The following is a 21720-nucleotide window of genomic DNA, read 5'->3' as shown; positions in this document are numbered from 1 at the left end:
TTGTGGATATTTACATTTTTATGTCCTTGCTAGTGACAGCTAGCCTGCTCAGACAGCCTCCCCTGTCCAGACATTTGTGCAGACAATCCCTCTGTCCACTACAAAAACATGGGACACCCAAGTTGAACTAAATGCTGAATACCACCACATGGGTTTGCAGTGGTCTGTAACTGAAAAGGTTCACTGGAAGCAATTTGCAAAGAAATCCTTAGGAAACCACCTGGATGGTTATTTTAAATTAAAAAAGGAAGAGATGCCACTTTAAAAAAATAATTTTTAATACTGGGTTTAAGGTTCCATACATGTGATAGTCATTAAAGCTTATTTAACCCTGAAATTATCTGGCCTCTTTAATTCCACAGGGACTGTAAGGCTCTTGGGTTAGAAATGAAAAATAATGTCAGAATGAAAATGAGACTTTCCTGAGTGCAGGACCATTATTACAGAATATTTTCTTAATCAAGCCTCTTTAAGTGCCAAGCAGTGGAGGAAAAAAAATAATCAGGTTATGCTGCTTTTATCCACAGGGCCTTTGCTGATGCTTTGGGCCACTGATTGACATAGGCAAAAGTCAGTCCCAAGGGCTGGATGAGACACACTCACTTAAATGCATGTAGGACCTGTGACTTTTCCATCCACAATCTCAACTGCAGAACACCCAGTTCCTTTTTACAATACACATTTTGGATAATCCCAGTGCACTCTGACGTTTGGGCTCTTAAAAGTCAGAGCTTTCTGGTTGTTGAGACTGGAAACTTTCAGCAGAAGCAGTGATTTTTGTCAAGTTTCAGTTACACCAAACATCTGTGGTGTGCCCCACCACCCTTTCCCCAAGGATGAAACATTCTGCAGGGAGGGTGTTGCAAGAATTCCTGAACTAGACAGCTAAGCTGGAGTCATAACTGTCCTGGCCAGGGCCCTAGTTTGAAGGAGGCTCCCCTTAGAATTAAAACATCCCATAACTCTCATCACAACAGCCCTATTCTTGATGAACATGGAAATTTAAGGCTGGGGTTGGAATGGGGGGAGAATGAAAAGACAGACAAGTAAACAGATAACGAGGGAGCTCTTGCATGCAAGTGGAATTTCCTCTGAGCACAGGACATTCTTTATCATTAACTGGTCTGTCACAGGAAGGAAAAGGGGAAAACAGTGTTTCCTGTTAGGGGGAAGGAAAAAATCAATAGGCTTTGGAAATACCTGCCTGGAAAGAACTTTTTGTTTTTCCCATCAGCAAGAACAAATAAAAATTTAACTCCTTTGGAGTATGATTTCTGTTTTAAAACAATTTCTTGAAATAACACTTCACGCTGAAGTCTTATTTTAAATATGCAATTTAGAAATGCAGTTCAGACTGCTTTGATCTTTCTTGTTCGTTTCAGAAAATGCTCTTACTCCTAGAAATATCTTGTATAAGACACTGTTTTGAAAGCAGTTCAATTCTTCTGAGTCTGTGTCTATGAACATAATAATAATTAGAAGGGCCATTTGCCATGGACAAATGGTGACTCCTGTGATATTATTGTTAAGATGCTCACAGATGGGCAGTGGTCTGCTATTGCTTCTGGTGAGCAAAATTTTCTTTTGGAAAGAGAAGACTTACAAGGCAAGTCCTCAAACCCCAGGAGGACGATGAACTACCCTGTGGCTCCTGCATCATCTCTTTGGTCGCATTTTGCTTTGAATATCTACAGTGTGGGTTTTTCAGAAGAGAGAGAAGAGGCCCAAAGACTGCAGGAATGGGTGTATGATATGCACAAACAGCCTCATGGTAACCTGAGTTGCTCAGGGTAATTATTTTTCTCTTTAGGTGGTAGCTTCCCTTTGCAAAGCTGGTCTAGGGGATTTAAGTCATTCCTCAGTTGTAGCCACATTCCCATGTTCTGAGCCAGGGGTCTGTCCTGGCCCATGACAAAGTTTACAGCAATGTCAGTGGATAACTGAATGAGCAGAAGCTATGTAATCCAGCAGTGTGAATGTAAGAAGACAAAATAAAAAGAAGGAAGGAGGGAAGATGACCTCTTAGACATGCAATGAAAAAGGGGTGGAAGTTTCATTTTTTAAATGGAGAGGGAGAAGTGGGATAAGCTTAAAATGAAACTATCAGCAAGGCTGGAATTAAAAGAGGGCTTTAGGAATGATCTAACTTTTATTTTATTACATGACAGAAGACAAAAAATCAATAGCTGGTAATTCAGACATAAATGAGTTATACAGGCCATTGACACAATGGACCAAACTTTATAACAACCGCATCTATGCTGTCAAGCCACAGGCTTCAGTGGCGCCAGTAATAATTATGGCTGATCACCTCTAATTCAGAGCTGCCTTGCTTGATAAAGGTGTCACTCTGAGTGGCTGCAGCCTCAGTATCTATTGAGGATGTCATCCTGCAGGTCAGGTTACTGTGGAGAACTGTGTTTTTTTAATTGAATAGGACAAACCCTTAGTTCCCTCCTCTTCTCATTCTGTCTGTAAAATCATATACATCTTAAACAAAAAATCACTTGAATTCATGACTGAATCTACTTGAATTCAAGATCAAACTATGACAGAAGCTAATAGTGTTGATCCCTATAAATCAACACTATATATATTCTAAACTATATATCAACATGATATATATTCTAAAAATAATTTAAAACCATAAGAGTATTCTCAGGAGGATACTTTGGTACTTTACAATAATCTCTGTTGCACTGCTGCTGTAATCAATTAAAGAACCCACCCCAAAAAACCCCCAGTGTGGTAAAATGCTGCTAGGCAATAGAAATTGATTTTCCATAAACTCACATCATCATAAGGAAGAAAAGGAAGCACGCTGACTTTCCTGTTTTCCTACTGTTTTCTAAATTTGGGGGGCATAAGTGCATCCACTGAGTGTTGGAAAACTGAGTTTCACTCAGCGATATGAGGTGAAGTGGCTTTGTGAAATAATTCTTGATCTAAAAAGAAAGGAGACAAATACCTTTATGGTGTTTCATGCGCCATTAATACTTACATCCACAGTTTGATGTTGAAACTATTAGTCTTTGAATTGCTCAGGGATGCTATGTGTGCTTAGACATTTTCATTTATTATTGTTATGATTATTATGAATATTATTGTTGTTACTTAGGCTTTGCAGTCTTTTGTGGACCAACTGCTTGGTACTGCATTGACTACAATCAGTTGGGAGTGATGAACAGTGAGAAAGCCCTCTGTGAGGGAGGACGGGAGAGGTATTTCAGCCACAGCCGCTGTGGCATTTAGCATCAGGAGCACTTTGATGAGGCAACGCACTTTACACCACAATAGCTTACCCTTGCGTGCGTGGAAGTTTATTATAGGTTCCATTTAGAAACATCCTCTATGCTTAAAGAAACCAGACTTGTGAGAGGAACACGGGAAAGGCAGTATGAGCAGCACAGCAGTGAATTAGTTATAAGCTTGCTGTGGCTTTTCTGGTACTTTATTCTGTTGTTTGGGATAGAAGGTGCTTTGCACCTGTGTGTTTGGATACGGAGGAATACGGTGCAAGAAACAGCCCCGTCGTTTTCCTTCAAAAAGCCGGGGCTCAATCCAGCTGTGCTCTGCTGAGGCAGAGAAATCCCGGTCCGAGGCGTGACCTGCGAAGCGGCGCTCTCCATCTCCCAGACCCACACACACCCCCGCTGCTCCCCGGCTTCTCCGCTGCCCTCCTCTACTCAGGCTCCATCTCCTTCCTCTTCCAGCGACCGGATCTTCCCGAGGCTCGGACCGTGCGGGCGCTCGGGAGCGATACAGGATCTCCTGGCGATCCCCGGTGGATCCTGTCAGCCCCGTGCCCGGTCCCAGGGTTTTCCTGCGCTCCGGCCGGCAGCTGCGCAGGCCCTTCACAGGCAGCACTGTTTCTTTCTCTGTTTACTCGTTTCCAATGGCAATTGCACCACCGAGTCTCAGTACGTCTGGAACTTGGCCTGGGGCTGTTTTGGTTACATTGAAGTTTTTGCTTCAGCGCTGCCAGATTTAAATGGTGACTTCACCAGCACTGAGCTAAAAAGGAGAAAAGGGGAGGAGGGAGGTAGTGCAGCGAGCGGGAGCGAGGGAGAGGGCCAGGGCATTACATCATCGCTTGGACGGGAATCAAATGGGAAGGATATGACTCACTCGGGCTAGTTAAGCTTTGGCTCAAGTTCTACATACACTCATTCCAGGGCTCTCATGTTCTGCACCTCAGCAGGGAATTCAGGCTCAGTGATGTCCATGAGGTTTGTTTTTAATTTTCTTTTCCTTTTCTGATTTCTATATAGTTTCCCCCCCTCCTCGCCTTCCTCCTCCTCCTCTCCTCCTCCCCTCCCGAGTACCCCTTTCCCACTCTTTTCCACTTCTACAGAGTTTGTTTTCTGGTGCGTGTAACCTCAGCTCTTAGGAGCAGAAGCTGCTCTTTCGACTAAACCAAACCCAAACAAGGAGCACAGCAAACTTGAGAGAAGTTTGGTAGTTTGTTGTGGTTTGGTGTCCCCCCCTCCATCGTTATGTTGCTCCTAATCGGAGGAGACAGGGAGAGAGTTAAAATGCGGGAACCAATCGCTTGGACGGTGATGTAATGCTGGAACTGCAGGGTTGTTAAGTAATGTGAGAGGAAGGGGGTCAGGGTTGCAAAGCATTTACCTGCTGTCAAGGGGCTTTAAGTTTATTATCAATTGCAGTGACTGTAACTGGCTTCAGACTGCACTCTCTAATTATTCACAGACTCTCCTTTTTTATCTTTTATTATTAAAAGTAAAACTATATTACGGTATTTTAAAAAATGTGATATTATCACAGCTGCGAATTATTTTCCACAGGGGTTTTTTGATATTTTTAAAATGGCTTGAAACTGGATGTCTCTTTCACAAAAAGCCCGGAGAGAGCAAAGAGAAAAGCAAAAAGGGGTGGTTCTTCGAGCGTGGCTGGCGAATTTGAAACTGTTTGAGGAAAGCAGTTCAGCCTCTGCCTAGCAGAGCGAGTGAAAGCTTCTGGTGTTGGAAATCCGCTGTAGAAAATAAAGCGTTTAAGGGAGGCAGTTTGCAGAGCTCATCTCAACGACCCTCAGCTTTTCACCCCTACCACTTGTCAGCAGGATTCTGATCCTCTGCTTACCCCGGGCTCGTGGCTGTCTTGCCTTTGCTGGGACCGCAGAGGTCCCGACCCTGCACAGCAGATCCCCTCCTGTCACGGTTCTGCCCTCCAGAACTGCCGGGCTCTTGGGGCACCTGCCTACATGCATTTCCTTTACAGGACAGAGCGCTGCGCTTGTCGTATTAAGTCTGTCAGTCTCCCTACAGACCTTTTAGGCTTTTTTTTCCCACATAGCTAACAGTCTCTAGGTCTGATGTGGAGCGAGGAAAGGTACCCCTTCCCTGAGTTCACTGTGAGCACTTAGCCCTTAGGATGGGCCACAGAGCTGAACACTAAGCCCAAGCTTGGGCATTGGTTGTGTTTAGGTGTGGATGAATGTGAACTGTCAGGTGTGTGTTGGTGTCCTGTGGATGCCTGTTCTGCTCAGAGGAGCTCTGCATCAGGTTTCTGTGTCAAGAGCTGTCTGCTCTTACAGTATGACTTTCAGAAGTGTCTCTTTCAAAGGGAATTTTTGCCTCTCAGGGAAGCACTGTCTTGGTACCCACTGGAATTGCAGTGAGATACAGATTTACTTGGTTAACTAAAAATAGCCTTAAACATGCTTTTGAGAGTTTAGTGATTTTTTTTTTTACAACTTGTATTGGGGACTTACTGAGCAAAATAGCAATCAATGTTGTTCTGTGGTTGGTGGCAAAACCTCCCCCTCTCTTTCTGAACAAGACAAGAGCCCATGGCCAGCTCCTGCCTTCCCTTCCCTCTGGTAGCCCTCTGCAAAGCCATCTTATGTTGACCTGTTATGTTCCTAAGTGCCCCTAAGCGATTTTCAAGCTCCTCAGTCAACTGCTGAAGCACAAACAGTTGCTCACGGGCCAAACCTTTCTCAGCGGAGAGCCCAGCGCTAGGCCGCGGGCAGGCCTGGCCCCTGTTGCAGTGCAGATATACCATAGTGCAGATATACCATATGGACCGGATTGCGCAGCACTCTGCTGAGGAGGTGTGGGTTGGGGAGGGAGCTGTGCTGCTGCAGGAGTTCCCGTAGGATTTCTGACTCATACTTTCTCCTAGAAATGTTGGGAAGTGCAGCTCCACAGACCATCAGAATAAAGCATAGTAGATTCTTCCCTTTGCCTGCTCGCTTTGGATGCTGGGGTGGACTTGTCTTCACTCTTTCCTTATCCTATATATCATGATATTAAGGGGGGAAATGCTGATACCAATTTTCTGGCTGTAGACTTCAGGAAAAGTCCGTCAGTGTTGTCCTAGGGTAGTGTCTAGCCATGCTGGCAAGATGCTGGGCAGAGGATAAGAGACTGTCACACTCCATCTTTCCTCTGCAGAAACGCATCCCTGCTATTTGTTTTATAAAAACACATGTAAAATACGTTGTGCAGTGTGGCCTGAAAGTCTTTGAGTATCAGATTGCATTCCACAGGGGATCAGAGTCTCACTTGTCCGGTATCAGCTATTAACGTGTCACCTGTCTGGAAGGGCAGCAAAAGAGAACAGTCGTGGTGCTCTGGACAGTGTGGACTGGCTGATGACCCTGCTGTGTACTCAAACTTTCACAAATTACCCCCCCTGCTGATTCATGCTCGGTGAAGATAAGCAGAGGGTGTAAAGATGTAAATCCCTCTTGCCTTTCAGAAGTGTGCTGCAGCTCTAAGTAACAATTTACTGCTGCTACGTCACTGATTTCAACACAGCACCACAGGAAAAACAGTTGTAAAAGCTTCTTTCAAAAAGCTGCAGTTGGGAATTCCGTATGCACACACAGAGAGGCGTGTGTATGTATGTATGTATATTTGGTTGTTGAAGCAACAGAACATATAATTAATGAAGCATAACTGTCCAGGTGAGTGTCAGACAGCTCTAGTTGTGCTTGACAGGTGCTTTTGCAATGCACCAAAATTCTTCTGGACAACAACAAAAAAACAGGAAAGTCGCTGCCCGTTTGGATTCCTCTGCTGCTAGTTGCTGGGACCCAATGTGCAGGTTTGCCAGTGGACCTGCAGCTTCATGGTCAGAGGTCAACAGCCCTGACAGTCAAGTTCCACACATTTGAAGCTGGGTCTTTTGGCAAGAGGATTTTCTTATTGAAGGATGATATCTTTAGGGACCTAATTTTTAAACAGAAGCCAAGAGAAATATTAACAGTGCTCTGAAAATGAGCATCAGAAGATATATTCAGAAGCACATGTAACCTGTCAAACAAACCAGAGGCCAAACATACCAGAGCTTGGGAGTGATATTTGCACTGAAGAGCCAACTGTGCGTGGTCGGCCTGTGAAGAAAGGCAATCTGCTCCTAGCAGAGCCTGGCTGGACGAGTCCCAGTACATTTCCCCACCAAGATCCCAAGTAACATTTCCGCCTGCCTTGCTGAATGTGTGCATTGGCAGAATATCTGCTCTATAATCTGTGTGATTTTAAGCCATAGTTTGGTGCTCCTTAGCTGGTCTCTGCATGCACAAAAAAATTGGCTCTGTTGGTGGGATACAAAAGCAGGAGGTAAATATCAGACAGCATGTTTTTGTTTCACTGAATGTGGTCCCTCTACTCCTGAATTCCTCAGTTTCGTAGCTCTAACTTGAGACCTTTCCCTTAAACCTTTTCGGAAGACTTGGTTGATGTCTGTGAAGCCCCATGAAGCTTTCAGAACTTGTGTCATGTGTGCTGAGATCAGGGCAGGTCAGGTGTTGGACAGAGGTGGTGGTGGGCTTGGCCTCTCATCAAGCTGTGGACACAGCAGGTAGGAAGACCAAGTTGTTTCCTGCACTTGGGGGAGAATGCTGGGGCAAAGCAGCCTCCTGTGCCCTTCCCCATCTCTCTGTGCTCTCACCTTCCCACCCTTCTTTTGTTCATCCTGCACATGCCTGGGCCGTGTTCAGCCCAAACTGTTGAGATCAGCTTTGCTGAAAATTACACTTCAGATCAAAATGTGAGTTAGGTTCTTCCAGTGTGAAGTGAATGCTGGGTCTGTCTCTGCAGCTACAGATAAACCAGATAGGAAGGTAATTACATCTCATTCCTATCTGACTCTCTTATTTACCATAATCTCTTTTAATCCCTTTGATACTCGTCATAATAATGTTAATCTTAATGAACTCATTTGGTATTAATGCGGATGTGATTTGTAAGTTCAGAGCAGGCTTGCCATCCTTGTTTAGCGTTCATTAATATCCACTTAACTCTGTTTATGCTCTCTTTCTCCTGCAAATGGACTTGCATATCTTTGTCTTCCACCTAGATGATGTGGCAATTCCCATAGTGGAACTCTCTTTCCACACTCAGGTTTGTATTTCCTTTCTGTTCTTCTTCCTACTTGCAAGATCCCAGAGCAAAGAGCTGTTGGAAACACTGCATCCATCTACTAGTGGCTCTCTGTACCCTGTTGCTTAGTCATTTCTTCCACTTTTGACTTCAAAATTGAAGGAACCCTTATCCTCTTATTTCTCATTCATGTTGCATTCCTTCTTAGATCGCTCCAGAGATATTACCTTACTATAGCCCTCGTTTTATTGTCTCAGAGGGTGAACAAGTAAGAGACACAACCCCTAGTCTTGGCAAAGAGACAAATTATTTGTTGCTTACTACAGTACTCTCCCCAAACGTTCTGTTTATGGGTGGGGTACCTTGCCCAAACAGTTTCCAGTGTGACCAGCCAATTTTAGTGAGTGAGGACTGCATTTGGATGTTGAGCCTGATCCAAAGCTTATTGGAGTGAATGGGAGAGCTGAGTTGATGGGCTTGGGATAAAATCTGTGGAACTATCCTCTTTTCAGTCCTTTGAGCACCCACATATTTTTTTCAACATCTCTAGCTTTGGAATGTGCCCTCTTGAAAAGATACTTGTTCAGCCACAGTGATCCCAGAGACTGATGAACCTTGGATCTCTATTAATGTGTGATTTCCTCTCTACGTGGGTGCTTGTGTTTGTTTTTAAATGTGGCATGGAATTTTTGTGTTCTGGTGCTTGTTCCCTCTCGACTTCCTGCAAACACATTTCTAAAGCCTGTATTGTCAAATACAGTGAATTATTTTTCAGTCCCAGTGACACACATTTTGCTTTTTGGGTCCTTTAAATCCTGACAGAGCCAGGAAAGTATCATTTACTTAACACAACACTGTTTATTCCATCCTCACTTCCATTCTTCATTTTATGGCTTGATGTTTCCTTGTAGCATCAACTTCAGTGTTAAAATGAGTATCTCCGTTGAAAACATACAAGTTTTAATTTACTGAAAGATTTCTGCACATTATAATAAAACTAGCCATTCTCTTAGTAAAAACTACTAATTGAGATTGAGAACTGTAGCCTCTCAGAGCACCACAAGCTGTATTTCTGTGGTGCTCTTTATTTTTGCAGCATATCTTTAATTCAAGAGCATTGCAGGATGTTTTCAAAATTGCAGCCAGTAGTCAAGCACATAAGAGCTCTGTATTAATATAAGTACAAGGTGTATTAGCTTAAATAACAAGATGGAGAGTTTTACTGCAGATATCTGCAACTCTCATGCTGCTCCATGACAATAAAGAATATGGGCAATGTTCTTCAGATGGGCACTATTTTCTACAGATCAATAAATCTGTGCCCGTTAGCGGAAGAAAAATTATAATTACAATAATAAAAAAGTTCATTATTACAAGTTCTGTCTAAAGGAATGTTAGTTGAATGTTCTACCACACTGGAAAAGCCCATCAACACAGGTAATTTTATACGTCAGATTTAACATAAGCTAGTTTTTTTCCAAATGAAGTCTTACAAACCAGAACAGAAAAAATGTGCTAGACCAGGTTCTTCCTTGACCTCAGTTTAAGGCAACTCAGTATCATGTCAGAAAAGTTTCAGTACTGTGTTCTTTGTTATCATTTGGTTTCCAGGTCAAAATGAACTTTTCTTTCACTGCAGCTAAGGGCATGAGCTCTATTTCTCTTGTCCCATAGAACTGCAGGAATTCTCATTGCTCTGAATACTATTCAGTTTTCTGATATACTTTAATGAGTGAGTTTCTTTAGAAAACTCATGTAGAAGCTTGGCTGAAAAATTAATATAAACACTAAATTAAGGTTCATTTTACAGTTTGCCTGAATGACCAGATTCCTTGCCATTGGAATCCAGTGTTGACAAGTATGTCCTGTGGCCATCAGTATGAAGGAGGGATGTGTTGCACAAAGTGCAGATTGGTACACAAATCTCTGTATGTATGGATCTGTTTGTGTATGTAGAGGGTGTGTGTGTGAGTGTGTTTGTCCCCATCTTTGAGGGGACAAACACACTCACACACACACCCTGCAAGGCAGAATTATCTCCTGCTATTTGTAAGCAATCATAACAGAAAGAATTTGTAAGCTGAATAAGATTTCAAGTTGCACGACTTAAGGTGGTGATATTGGTATATAAATTTGATTGATGGTTTCTTTCTTTTTGAAGTTGACACTCTATTAGCATCCCTCAGCTCTCTCTCACATTTCATATTTTTCTTTAAGAATGAGAAATCAAATTTAAGCAACAGTTAAAGGGGGACATTGCTGTCCATCACTACATGTTCGGTTTGGCTTTTTACTTGTTGATCTTGTGCAGCATGGAACTTTTTCCAGCTACTGCAATTCAGTAGATATTCTAATATTTAGTAATTAATTAAGCCATTTTTTCACTTAGTTTAAACTATTTTGACAAGACTTTGTAGAGGTCTATAAAAATACTGCAGTACATATTTCAGGAAAAGTAAAAAACCTTACCAGCAACATTTGTAAAAATATGCAAAAATAAGTTAATGTTATAAGGGGAAAAAGTATAGAGACAGTTGGAAGAGCATGAATTTATAAAGGTTTTCTTAGAAAAGTTAAATGAATCTGATTGAAAAGTTTCCAGTGATGCTCAGTAATTATTAAAATTTGAGGTTTTGATAATATTTTTTTCAAGATAAATTGGGATTTTTTTTTCTGACAAATAACTTTTTTGTTATTTAAGAAAGGGCTTGAAAAAGAATGTTTTTTACTTGCTATGCACTGAAAGATGATTAAGCTTTGTACATTTCATTTTTTGTTTGATATTCATTGCCACTTCTAAATAGTTCTGTTACTTCTGATGTTTCTGTGGTCAAATGCTCAGACAGTGTGACAAGTAGCAAATGATAAAACAGGTAATAATACTCTGGCATCTGCGCATGCTACATTCCAGAATTTTAAACCTTGGTCTCACCTGGTCTCGCCCAGAACAAGTTCTTGACTGAAAGCACAGCCAGCTGCAACTTTAATACCGCTTTCTTTTCTCCCCCTTGATAGACAGTTCTTTATCTCAGAGAGACTCGTTTTAAAGATGCAATGCTGCAATAACAGGATGGTCTGGAGTGCACATCAGATTGAGCTGGATGTAGGAAGGGTCTGTGGCTTCCCCGTGTAGCACTGAGCACAGGAGCACTGAATTTCAGCAGTACATCTGCTCTGGCATGTTTCTTGTGCAGAGCAATTATCAAATAGGACAAACATTACATATAATAATTAACTGATTGGCTTAGGGTCAGATATCTGGGTTTGCCCAAACAATCCCCAGAGAACTCAGAAAAATCTCTGTTGTGAGGGCAATACAAAATTTCAGTACCCAGCCAAAGTCTGAGGCAGTTTTGGGTGAAATCTACCTGACTGTTGAATAAATCCAAACAAATGGACACACATGCTCTTGTGTGAGTCTGCAGTGACTTCCTGGAAGGTGGGTCAGTTGCGCTGAGGACAGATGGCATTATGGGCATCTTCCCTAGGCTGAATGGAGAGAGTGGCCACAGAAGCAGAGATTGGGACATCTTGGTTTATTTACCCCAAAGAGACAGCTACCAGGGGATCTTACAGGTAGCTACTTACAGGGTAGTTACAGAGGAGACAGGGTCTGGCCCCCTTTGCAGTATGCAGGCAGAAGACCACAGGCACAAGTTTCAGCGAGAGAAAATTCCACGAGACCTAAAGAAAGAAAAGGTTCCAGCAGGAGAACTGTGGCAAGGCACAGCAACTGGCTGGAGTCGGTCTCTGCTGCTGTAGACTTTCACACTTTGTCTAAAAAAAGGCCCCCAGCAGCCTGCTCTGATGCTGCATTTAGCCCTGGCTGGAGCAGGAGGTTGGACAAGGTGACCCTTCTGACTGAAACTGTTCTCTGGACCTGCACTGGGCAATGATGGCAGCATGGGCTGTCTGTGCAGGGGGTGGAAGCAGGGAGAATTTTGATGAGTGAAAAGCAATAAGAAAAGCAAAAGGTGAGATAAGAACATAATGTCATCTAAAGCATATCCTGTGCCTGCTTGTGTCCACCTTGAAATAAAGAATGAGAAATAAAGAATGCATGCGCTTGACGTAACACTCTAAATGTGGACTCTGAACTGTTCTGTGCTTCAAGGTGCTTCATTTCCTAGCTTTCCCGTTGCACTGTAGGTGACAGGCCCTCAAGTTTTGGTAGATGCCTGATAAATGTGCAAAGATAAAACAGTAATCATGAAAACCAGCCATTTTTTGACTGAAATGTTACCCAAAATACAGCCAAATATGTTTTCAGTCTATAAACAGCTAAAGGGATCTTTTCCTCTCCTCGAATAACATCTGAAGTTTTTCTTTATAGTGAAGAATTGCAAGAGAATTCTAAAATCCTATGAGAAAATCCATCTCTGATGTATCTCCAAATTAGTCAGCTCTTTAAAAGTAGGCTTCCCCCCCCTCCTGTTTTTATTTTTAAAAAAGTAATGGAATTAAACCATGACAAATAAAACTTTTGAGCTCCCCCATGGTAATTTTCAGCATGTTTTGCAAAACTAGGAGACAAGCTTTGTCCATAACCATGTGAGGGATACATTTGCTAATATCCCTATAAGCTCAAATGTGTGTTTTACAGGAATTTAGCTAGCAAAAGCTGGTCCCTCTATAAAAGTAATGGCACATTAATGCCTTTTTGCAGTGAACTCCCTGTATACTTTATCCTGCATTCCCCTTTGTGCATTAACTAGTGACTATCCAATATATTGTCACTACTATCACATGTAAAATCATGCATGCTCAGTTATTTTATTATTGTAAAACTAATAATTTGTTATCGAATAGAACATGAAGATTGAGGATCTGTATATGACTCTTCACTGACAAAATTTTCTGGAGTGACACTGACTCAATCTTATATTTGTCTTCAGCTAAAAGGGTCAGAGAAGCATGTTCAAACTTATGAAGTTTCTAAAAGTGCAGTGTTAGAGTGTACAGCCCTGTTCTCACTACGCCACTGGCACCTTCTTTATTGTCAGGCATTCACCTTGTTTGCAAACTCCTTTCTTGTACTCTGGACAAGCTTTGTCCTTTTAAAGAGCTGCTCCTGACGCTTTGGGAAATGTCAAAGATGATTTTGCACTGCTCTTGGATGCAGAGCAAATCACGGAATCTGGACGTGTGGTAAAAGCTTCCTGGCTGGAAGATCTCCTTGGAAAACAAAACAAAAAGTCCTATACTTTCCTGTAGAATATTGTATTTTCCCCTGAAAACAGCATTCCTACCCAGTTAATTTATTACTGAATCTAATCAGTCTTTAAGATAGCTTTGAAATACCAGTGTTTGTTCTGTTTTTCATTAATACATTGATATTGATGTTCAGGTTTCTAACTAGCTGTTAAAATCTACAGTTTGGAAAAATCTAGGAAAGAAGACATAAAAGAGGAATGAGTTGGAGTATTGGGTTGTTTTTAATAGAGCAGGAAATGAAGAAAAACTGACAGATTTAAGGTTTCTTTTGTGTCATTGCTGTCCTTCATGCAGGTGAGCTATAACGGTAACCAGTTTTATGTGAATAACAGGGTTGTTGACTTAGTGGCTGAAATTAAAAACAGTAATTTAGTTTAAGTCAATATGATTTAATTTCTTAATTGTTCTGTCCAAATAAACAACAAGGACATTCTCAGGTTTTCAAGACAATTATATTTTTAAAATAACTAGGTAAATTTCCAGATTAATATGCCATTTCAGATTGGAATGTTTAGAAACACTAAAAATTTCTGCTTTTCCAAATATTCCATTCTTCTCCACTTCCAAGATTAATGTTAGTTAATTTGTTAGTGAATTTAATAATTTTGGTCAACCTGAAAGTGCTGCTCTAGCTTTTGAGCTTGGCTGCAATTTTCTGCATAAATCACAGCAGTTAGAGTGCAAGCGAATTCACTGTGAGTATATTTAATTTGTACATACTCTGTAGATAATTGAAGTCTCTATCCTCAAGTAACTTCAGGGGTTTGAGTTGATATCAGGAGCCTCTATAAAAAGCTTTCTGTCATTTCTAACACAAGCATGGCACCATTCTCACAATGAAAAGTAAAGGGGTTGGTGCAAAAAAGGCTTTTGCAGTTTAATTTTTTCTGGTATATCTTTGTCCTCGCCTGGTGCAGATTTCAGGGCCAGCAATGCATTGTGCTGTACTTTCGTCATCTTTTCCCCTGGTAAAACTAACTGTAAGTTACTGTGGCTGAAGAAATCTTGCAAGGTTTGTAAAACTGAGGAATATTAAAGGAGAGCATGTAAATTCATGTAGCTAGATGATTGCAGGATTGGAGACTAGATGTCCGTAGAAGACGACTGAAAAAAATTTGTTTTTTCACCAGTGACGGATTAAGAATAACTTTTTACTTTGAACAGCATTTCCAATCTTTCTGTACCTCTGGGAAAGAGCTTTTTATGGAAAACTTGTGACCTAGAGAGTTAAACAGAGTTAAATCTTCTTTTTGGTGCCTTTATTCCCTGGAGTTTCAGTGACTTGTTATTTTGTCTGTCTGGGGTTTTGATGATTTGAAATACCAAAGGGAGCTGTAAGGGATTTCACTTTCACATAGTCCTAAGGACTGGTGGTCAGTAGGGCAGGTGTGACTGGATGCCCACAGTGTTGATTGCATTTGAAAATCATGTTTTTGTTACAATGGGGTATTCCTCTATTATTTTTTCTTCTTCAGGTAAGAGTCGGAAGTTAATGAGGAAGCCCATAAAACTCCATTTTAAAGTTGCATTCTTTAAATCATAAAATTAAGGTCTTTTGAGTGAGATAAGATGTACTAAATATTAAACACATCATTCAGAATGACTATTTCTATTTAATGATCTTTTTTTCTCAGAAAAGAGCACAAATGAAAAATATGTAATGCTCCGTCTAAGAAGAAATCTATCAAAACTTGAGGGCCTGTCACTTACAGTGACAGGTTTACACTTACAATTTTCAGGTTTTTTGTTTTTGGGTGAATAGCAAGTTTTGGCTGTGTTATAATTTCAGTTGGTAAACTTTTTATCCTGTAATGTGGAGTTCTCATTTTGTTATTTCTCTTTGCACTGATCCCTGATAGGTTGCTTAAAAAAAAGTCTGAGCAGTTAAACCATATGTTTATATCATAACTCCTAATGTCAAAATTTTAATTGATTTTCTCATATTAAGGGTTAGGAGGGGGCCGTATCATGTTCCACTACGTCATAAAAACAAAAATATTTAAAATATGTTTCAAATAAAATGAAGGGGGAGAAGAAAAAATGCTTAACTTAGAAAAGATGTGGGATTCATTAACATTCATTAACTGGCCATGGACCAATGGCAAGCCAAATGTTTTGCCAGCAGTTTGCAGTTCACAGTCATCATTGCATGTCACTCTGCCTGCTGCACCAGCCCCTCCAACCATATAGGCCTTCCTTTTAAAGAGAAACCTGTCTGGTTTGAGTTGAATAAATTAATTTGGGTTTACTTAGTTTAAAAACAAAAATATAGAGGCCCCAATTTTATTTCATTATGCCCATGGGTAAAGCAGTCCAAGGTAATTACAGCCGCAGTGCTGGTTGCTCTATCTTAATTAAAGAGGGTTTTTTTGCACAGAGGTTTTTGCACAACATAATAAAATAGTTTGTGGTCTGGCTAGCCTCAGTATCACAAGAGTGTACTCACTTGAGAAATTGTCCAGCTTTTCCAAAAGCTGAGGCCCTTCCACTGGAGAGGAAGCCTGGAGCTGCTGAGCAGAGCACAGGTAGTTTACAGTAAGGGCACCATCATAAATCCTGCAGCAAACAGCCTTTCATACAACCTCATACACTAAGTGGCAGGCTTGTCAGCAGCAATGAATCTGGACTTCAGTAGGTCTTTAAGCAATAATGTACTCTGCAACATGCAACACTGGTTACACACCTGTGACCAAACCTCTTTTCAAAACTTCCCTAGCAGTGTTTTGGGTTGGGTTTTGGTTTTTTTTTTGTGTGTGTTTTGTTTTGTTTTGTTTTGTTTTTTTGTTGGGCTGTTGTTTTTTTTTTTTGGTACGGAGGCTGTGTCTTCTTTGCAAATAAATATGAGTTATTGCTTAGCAAATAATTTTAAAGAAAAGGCATCAAAGACATTGAAATAATGTATTTGACATGCTAATTAAAAAAATCTCTGAACTCATCTCCGAACAAGCACGGGTGAGATGGCCTGTTATTAGAACAGTCAAAGGAGGCATGTTTGCTCGTTGAATAAATCAAGTAGCGTTGTAAAAACACTGTCTCAGGGATGATTAAGGGTAAATGGTTTTCATTACTACGTTAAGTTCTCCTTTCTGGTGTGGTGCTTTTTATATCACATCAAGTTTAGCTATTTACTTATGCTGCTTTAAAAAGCTCCAGCCCCTCACTTAAATCATGACCCAGTGCCTTGATTCAGAAAGACAGCAACCCAAGCTAACTTGACTTAACGCTCAGGAACCTGACACAGGTCCATCCTTTGTAAACCCTCTCTCTACATTTGGTAAAGCCGAATTAAGTTTTGCAAACACCAGTGGACCAGACCCCAGGGTGATCCAAATCAGTAAAATTTTACTGCTTTCAACAAATTCTCCTCCCTACCTGGTGCTAGTGGTTTCCTTCAAGTTGCACAATTTTCCTTTTTCATAGATCTGAATACTCTGGTTTTAGGGTCACCAAAAAAATTGTCCTGAGCCAGATCATGTTGCACATTGGCAATATTTATTTGTCAATTATTTCAATATTTGTGAAACTAGCAGGAAGGGTCTCAAGGCTGGCATAAGGAACATCAAAAGGGCCCCAGATGCCTTACTCAGTGAGTGACTGGCAGTGGATTTTGTCTCTTTCTGTTGGGAACATGGATTCTCCTATGGAGGGACAAGTGAGTTTAGCTTCAACTGCTTGAACTGGCACAGCTTCACCCGAGCTTGCATTTATGGAGAAGGAAATGCCAATGGGATGTGCACTGTACCCCAAGGCAGGGCTCCAACCAAGGGGAGGGCAGCCCTCAGCTGCCTATGGGCTGCTCTGAAGCATCACTAGCAGTGGCTGCCTGCAGGACGAGGGGAGCTGGAACATGTGGTGTTTGGCAAAGCTGAAATATCTTCCAGCCTCCTTAGGCATGGCTCAGATCCTTGGCAGCACTGGCTACATAGGTCTGAATGTGTGATTATAGACAGCTGGGCTTCCTAGAGGTCTTCAAGCCTAGAATTAGCCTAGAGGTAGACCTGAGAGACTTTCATCCTCTGCTCTTAAGTTCAGAACATGAAAACCCTGGCTTGCTTTCCACTCTGTGTGGCAAGGCTGAAGCAACAACATCCAAATATGCTTCTAGGATGCAGCTGCCAAAGAAATGTTTCACAATGAACACAGAGGGGCATCCCTGTGGCAGCCTCAGCTGAGGTGCTAATGATTTCATAACCTGTTCCTTTATTATCAGGCTACAGTACCTGCTGAGAGTGTTCAGCATGGGAGGGAGTGCCTGCTGCCAGGGCAGGAGCCAGGGCACAATGGTGGATTGAGAATGGGTTTGCACGTGGAACAGATCTGTACTGTGTGTTTGACATACATGGCTTTGAAACGACAAGAAAACAGCCACTTTCCATTTGCATTAGAGGCTTCTTATGAATATATGAAATAGACATTTATTGTGACCATAACTCTACTACAAATTAAGATCAGATCCCAAGTCCCCTGTGAAAAGGCTGCTCATTATAATACGTGGAGACATCAAAAATGATACTAAATGACACTTAACTTTAAGTTCCAAGCACTATGCTTATCCATAACTTAGGGTTAAATCTACACTGTAAATAAGACCAGGAGCTAAGCAAGGTTTACAGGGTGGGGGATGTCCCAGTAGATGTATAGCCACAAACTGAAGAATAAACAGCTGGTTGTATGTGTCTGCCAAATACAAAGTGTCCTGCATACATATTGCTGCATTTTCTTTTCTGAAGTCACAGATTGCCTTTGTTACATATCCTACATGGACTGGGTCAGATTTATACTGACCCAATGCAATGTTGTTGATTCAGATGGCTTGTTGCTATAGAGAGATAAAGGCAGATTTCTGGTCTAAAGGTACACATATTCCTGAATGCTTAGTTTCTCATCAAATTTTATGTACGAGGCATTTTAAGGAATTGTTATCTGGTAGGCTAATACAAGGTCTAAATCCATGCTTCACAAAATACAGAGACTAGGGGAAAATAAAATACAAACATGCTGCTGACCTGCAATCTGACTTTGCCCCTATTCTTTATGCTCATCATATTTGCCTTTCCCATTAAAAAAAAAAAAAAAAGAAATAGAACAACAGCAGAAAATGTGGAGCAGAGTGAGTAAGCCATGGCTTCCGACCCCTGGAAATCAGCCATACTCACTGCTGTGCAAATTCCTGCTGCTCTCTGAGCTGAGATCATACTGTTGGAGATGGCAAGTGTATAGAGCACAGATCTGTATCTTTCTTCCATTGCTAAATATTAACTGTAAAAAATAAATGCAGGTGATGCAACAGGCTTTGACTGGGTCTATTTATGTTACTGTTGAGATATTTTAACCAGATCAGTAAAATATTTGGCTCCCTGTGGCCAAAGCAAATAGATATGATGTTAGTGCAAACTGAGTGGAGCTGCCACTTTGCTGTTTAGGTAAAGTTAATATTTTTTAACATGTTCACCTGCAGTGTATTGACGTGTCTCAGGGTACATGGGACAAACGCTTATTTTATAGGAGACATCTGGAAAAGGACACATCTCCTTTCCATTATTCATCTCCTGCTTCGTCCCCTCCCTAAGCTGAGTTGTTTTCCTCTGCCCTCCCAACTGCTCCAAGCAGTTAAAAAAGAAGAAAAACGCCTCACAAAACCAACTAATGTTTCATGAATGTCAGCAGGCACTGAGTGTCAGGCCAGCAGGACAAAAAATGACATTGTCAGAGGCTTTCCACTGACAGCTCCAGCCTACCCGTTCCCACAGTTTAAATCTGGAAACTCTTGATGCAAATGCTGCAGTTGATTCTGATGGCTATAGTGGCACTTCACTGAAAAGTGGTACTTTGGAGTTGGGTTTTGCAGCATTGGGAGTTGGTGGGAGTTGAAACAATGCTTGTGTTTCTGCGAGGGCATTTTCCATCCTGTGTGTCTACACAAGACTCAGGCCATGTCTAGATCATTGGCATTCCTGCAAATCTGAAAATACAGCAAGAGAGCTCCTTCTAGCCTGGTCAGCCTGGCGTTTTTTGAAGTATTTTATGCAAGGATTATTTCCTCCTTGCTGAATGTTGTGTTGAAAACCGTGGGATAAAATATCTTAAAGTTATCCAGTACCCACAGATTTTAAAATTCACCTGACTCAGCTTTTGTGACTGCTGATCATAATGCTGCTCTTTTTCTTCTCCTGGCATGGCAACTTTCGAGTTAAAACACTGTTTCAGTGGCAGTTCTCAAAGGGGAAAATGTGGTGGAAAAAAAGTAACAGTTCAAACTATGACTATTCATGGAGTATGCATGAACACTTATGGTTCATGTAAAGACATTAAATAAATAATTAGCAGTCTGTTAGTTCATACTGCAGACTCTTGGAAGCTGGCAGGACAACCTGAGCATTTTTAACATGACTCTCTACTGACCATTAAGCCCTTTACTCTAAACTGGTGCAGAGGGTGTTATTTTAATCTTCAACACAAAGTTCTGGTTTGGGAGAATGTTTCCTCTTTAAGACAGCATTTCTTTCAAGACAAAGATAAGGTAAAATAAAAAATCCCTCCAAACAACAGAAAAAAAAACCCCATCTGTGAAACAGTAAACCAAACACATCAGTACAAAGTGGAAGATAAAGATGTAAAAGAACATTTCTTTTCTTAGTAAGATGTGGCATGTCATTAGCAGGCATTAATCCAGTATTCAGGGTATAATTTAGGAAAATGTCTTCATAGGGGTTATACGTTTTTTTGTGTCTTATTCTGTTCTAAATGACCATATTAGCAGCACTCCTGTGAACTTCAATGGCAAGAGCATCGTGCCCAAAAGAACATCTACCACTTCTCCTTGTCTTTCTCAACTCAACTGCACAAGGCAAATAGGCTGAACAGAATGGTGGAAAGGTGCTTTGCAGATCAGCATAGGCTTCAGTGATGGTGTCAATAAGAGCAAGGGTGGAGTTTGGCCAGGAGAAATTTTGTTAATATTATGGTGATCCCTCTGCTTCACTTCATAAACTAATCACCACCAGGGATAAGGACAATTTACTTGGTAGCAGTCCACAGATGTCAAAGTGGAAGATGGGGATTTTTGTTTTCTTTTGAAGCATAAGACACAGATGGGTGTCAAAGCTTGTTTTACAAGTGGATGTAGTGCTTGTTATATACTGTCTGTTTATGGAGCGTGCGTGCATGTGTGTGTATGAGTGAGATTCCCAGTGGGTTTGAATCCATTGTCTTTGGCAAAGCTGTGTGCTGTGCACCATTGAGAATTGGCTCTCTTGCTGTTGATGTATTCATTTTATTCTTGCGTTCTCAAATGATTGTGTTAACTGGGCTACAGCTCATGAGGTCTCTTTTTTTTCAAGTTTATATTTCCTCAGTAATAATTTGGTCATAAATAGGCACATTTTGAATATCACCAGAGAGACTAATGTGGAAGTAATTTTAGGAGAAAATTTTTGAATATGATTTTTGAATACTGATTGTTTCATTTTAAAAAATAGTTCAAAAGAGAACATCAAATTCCTGGTTAAAAGAAAAAACCAACTTAGAGATACTTACCTTTTCATATTTTATTCCATTTCCACTTGCTTCTATTTAGAACATTTCATAACAGTTCCTTTCTGCTGTAAGCTAGAGAGTAAAAAAGACAAGTGTACTTTGGTATTTGCATTACTGGTCACTTAGACTTGCTGCTTTTTATCATGTATATTGGCTGGTTTGTATGCATTTTTCTTAAACCAAGATTTAAGATTTACATGTTATCTGAAATTTGATCTATAACTTGAAAGGCTACTGTAGCCACAATAAGAATGAAAATAACCCTGAACTGTTGAAAATTCAGCTCAGAGCACCCAAAGTGGTAATGACTGCAATAGTAGTTTTGTCGATATTTATAAATCAATGCAAACCAGAAACTGGATGTTTTAATTTAGTACAGTTTCAATGTAACTGATACCCTCAAGTTTAGAGCTTTAAGCTTTGTGAAGTGCAATGTTATTGCAGGGCATGCATCCAATTTTTAAAACATTATATAGATTGGAGACAGATGAGCTTTTCAGAATTATTTTAGGCCTATTTTGATTGAATGCCTGAGATGCATTTTCCAGTGGAAATTAATTGCATTGATGTGAAAACAAATGAACCCCAACCTCAAAATTAGCTGCAGGTTCCTGCTTGA

General features: G+C 40.8%; 1 protein-coding gene across 4 annotated transcripts in view; it reads left to right on the top strand.

Annotated features, from left to right (window-relative positions):
* The window catches only part of CREB5 (cAMP responsive element binding protein 5), a 256192-nt gene that overhangs the window by 149066 nt on the left and 85406 nt on the right, over positions 1–21720 (top strand). Inside the window, exon 1 of one of the 4 annotated variants that reach the window (XM_031057623.1) lies at positions 4143–4229. The exons of the other annotated variants lie outside the window; for them this stretch is intronic. Coding sequence (XP_030913483.1) covers positions 4183–4229 — 47 coding nt within the window. The 5' untranslated portion in view covers positions 4143–4182. Of the gene's footprint in view, positions 1–4142; positions 4230–21720 lie in introns of those variants that run through there. 4 annotated transcript variants of the gene reach the window in all.

Source organism: Geospiza fortis, unplaced genomic scaffold (genome assembly GCF_000277835.1).
Source record: "Geospiza fortis unplaced genomic scaffold, GeoFor_1.0 scaffold95, whole genome shotgun sequence".
Taxonomy (NCBI): domain Eukaryota; kingdom Metazoa; phylum Chordata; class Aves; order Passeriformes; family Thraupidae; genus Geospiza; species Geospiza fortis.
Note: the sequence above shows the minus strand (reverse complement) of the source record. Positions and strands in the feature narration are given on the sequence as shown.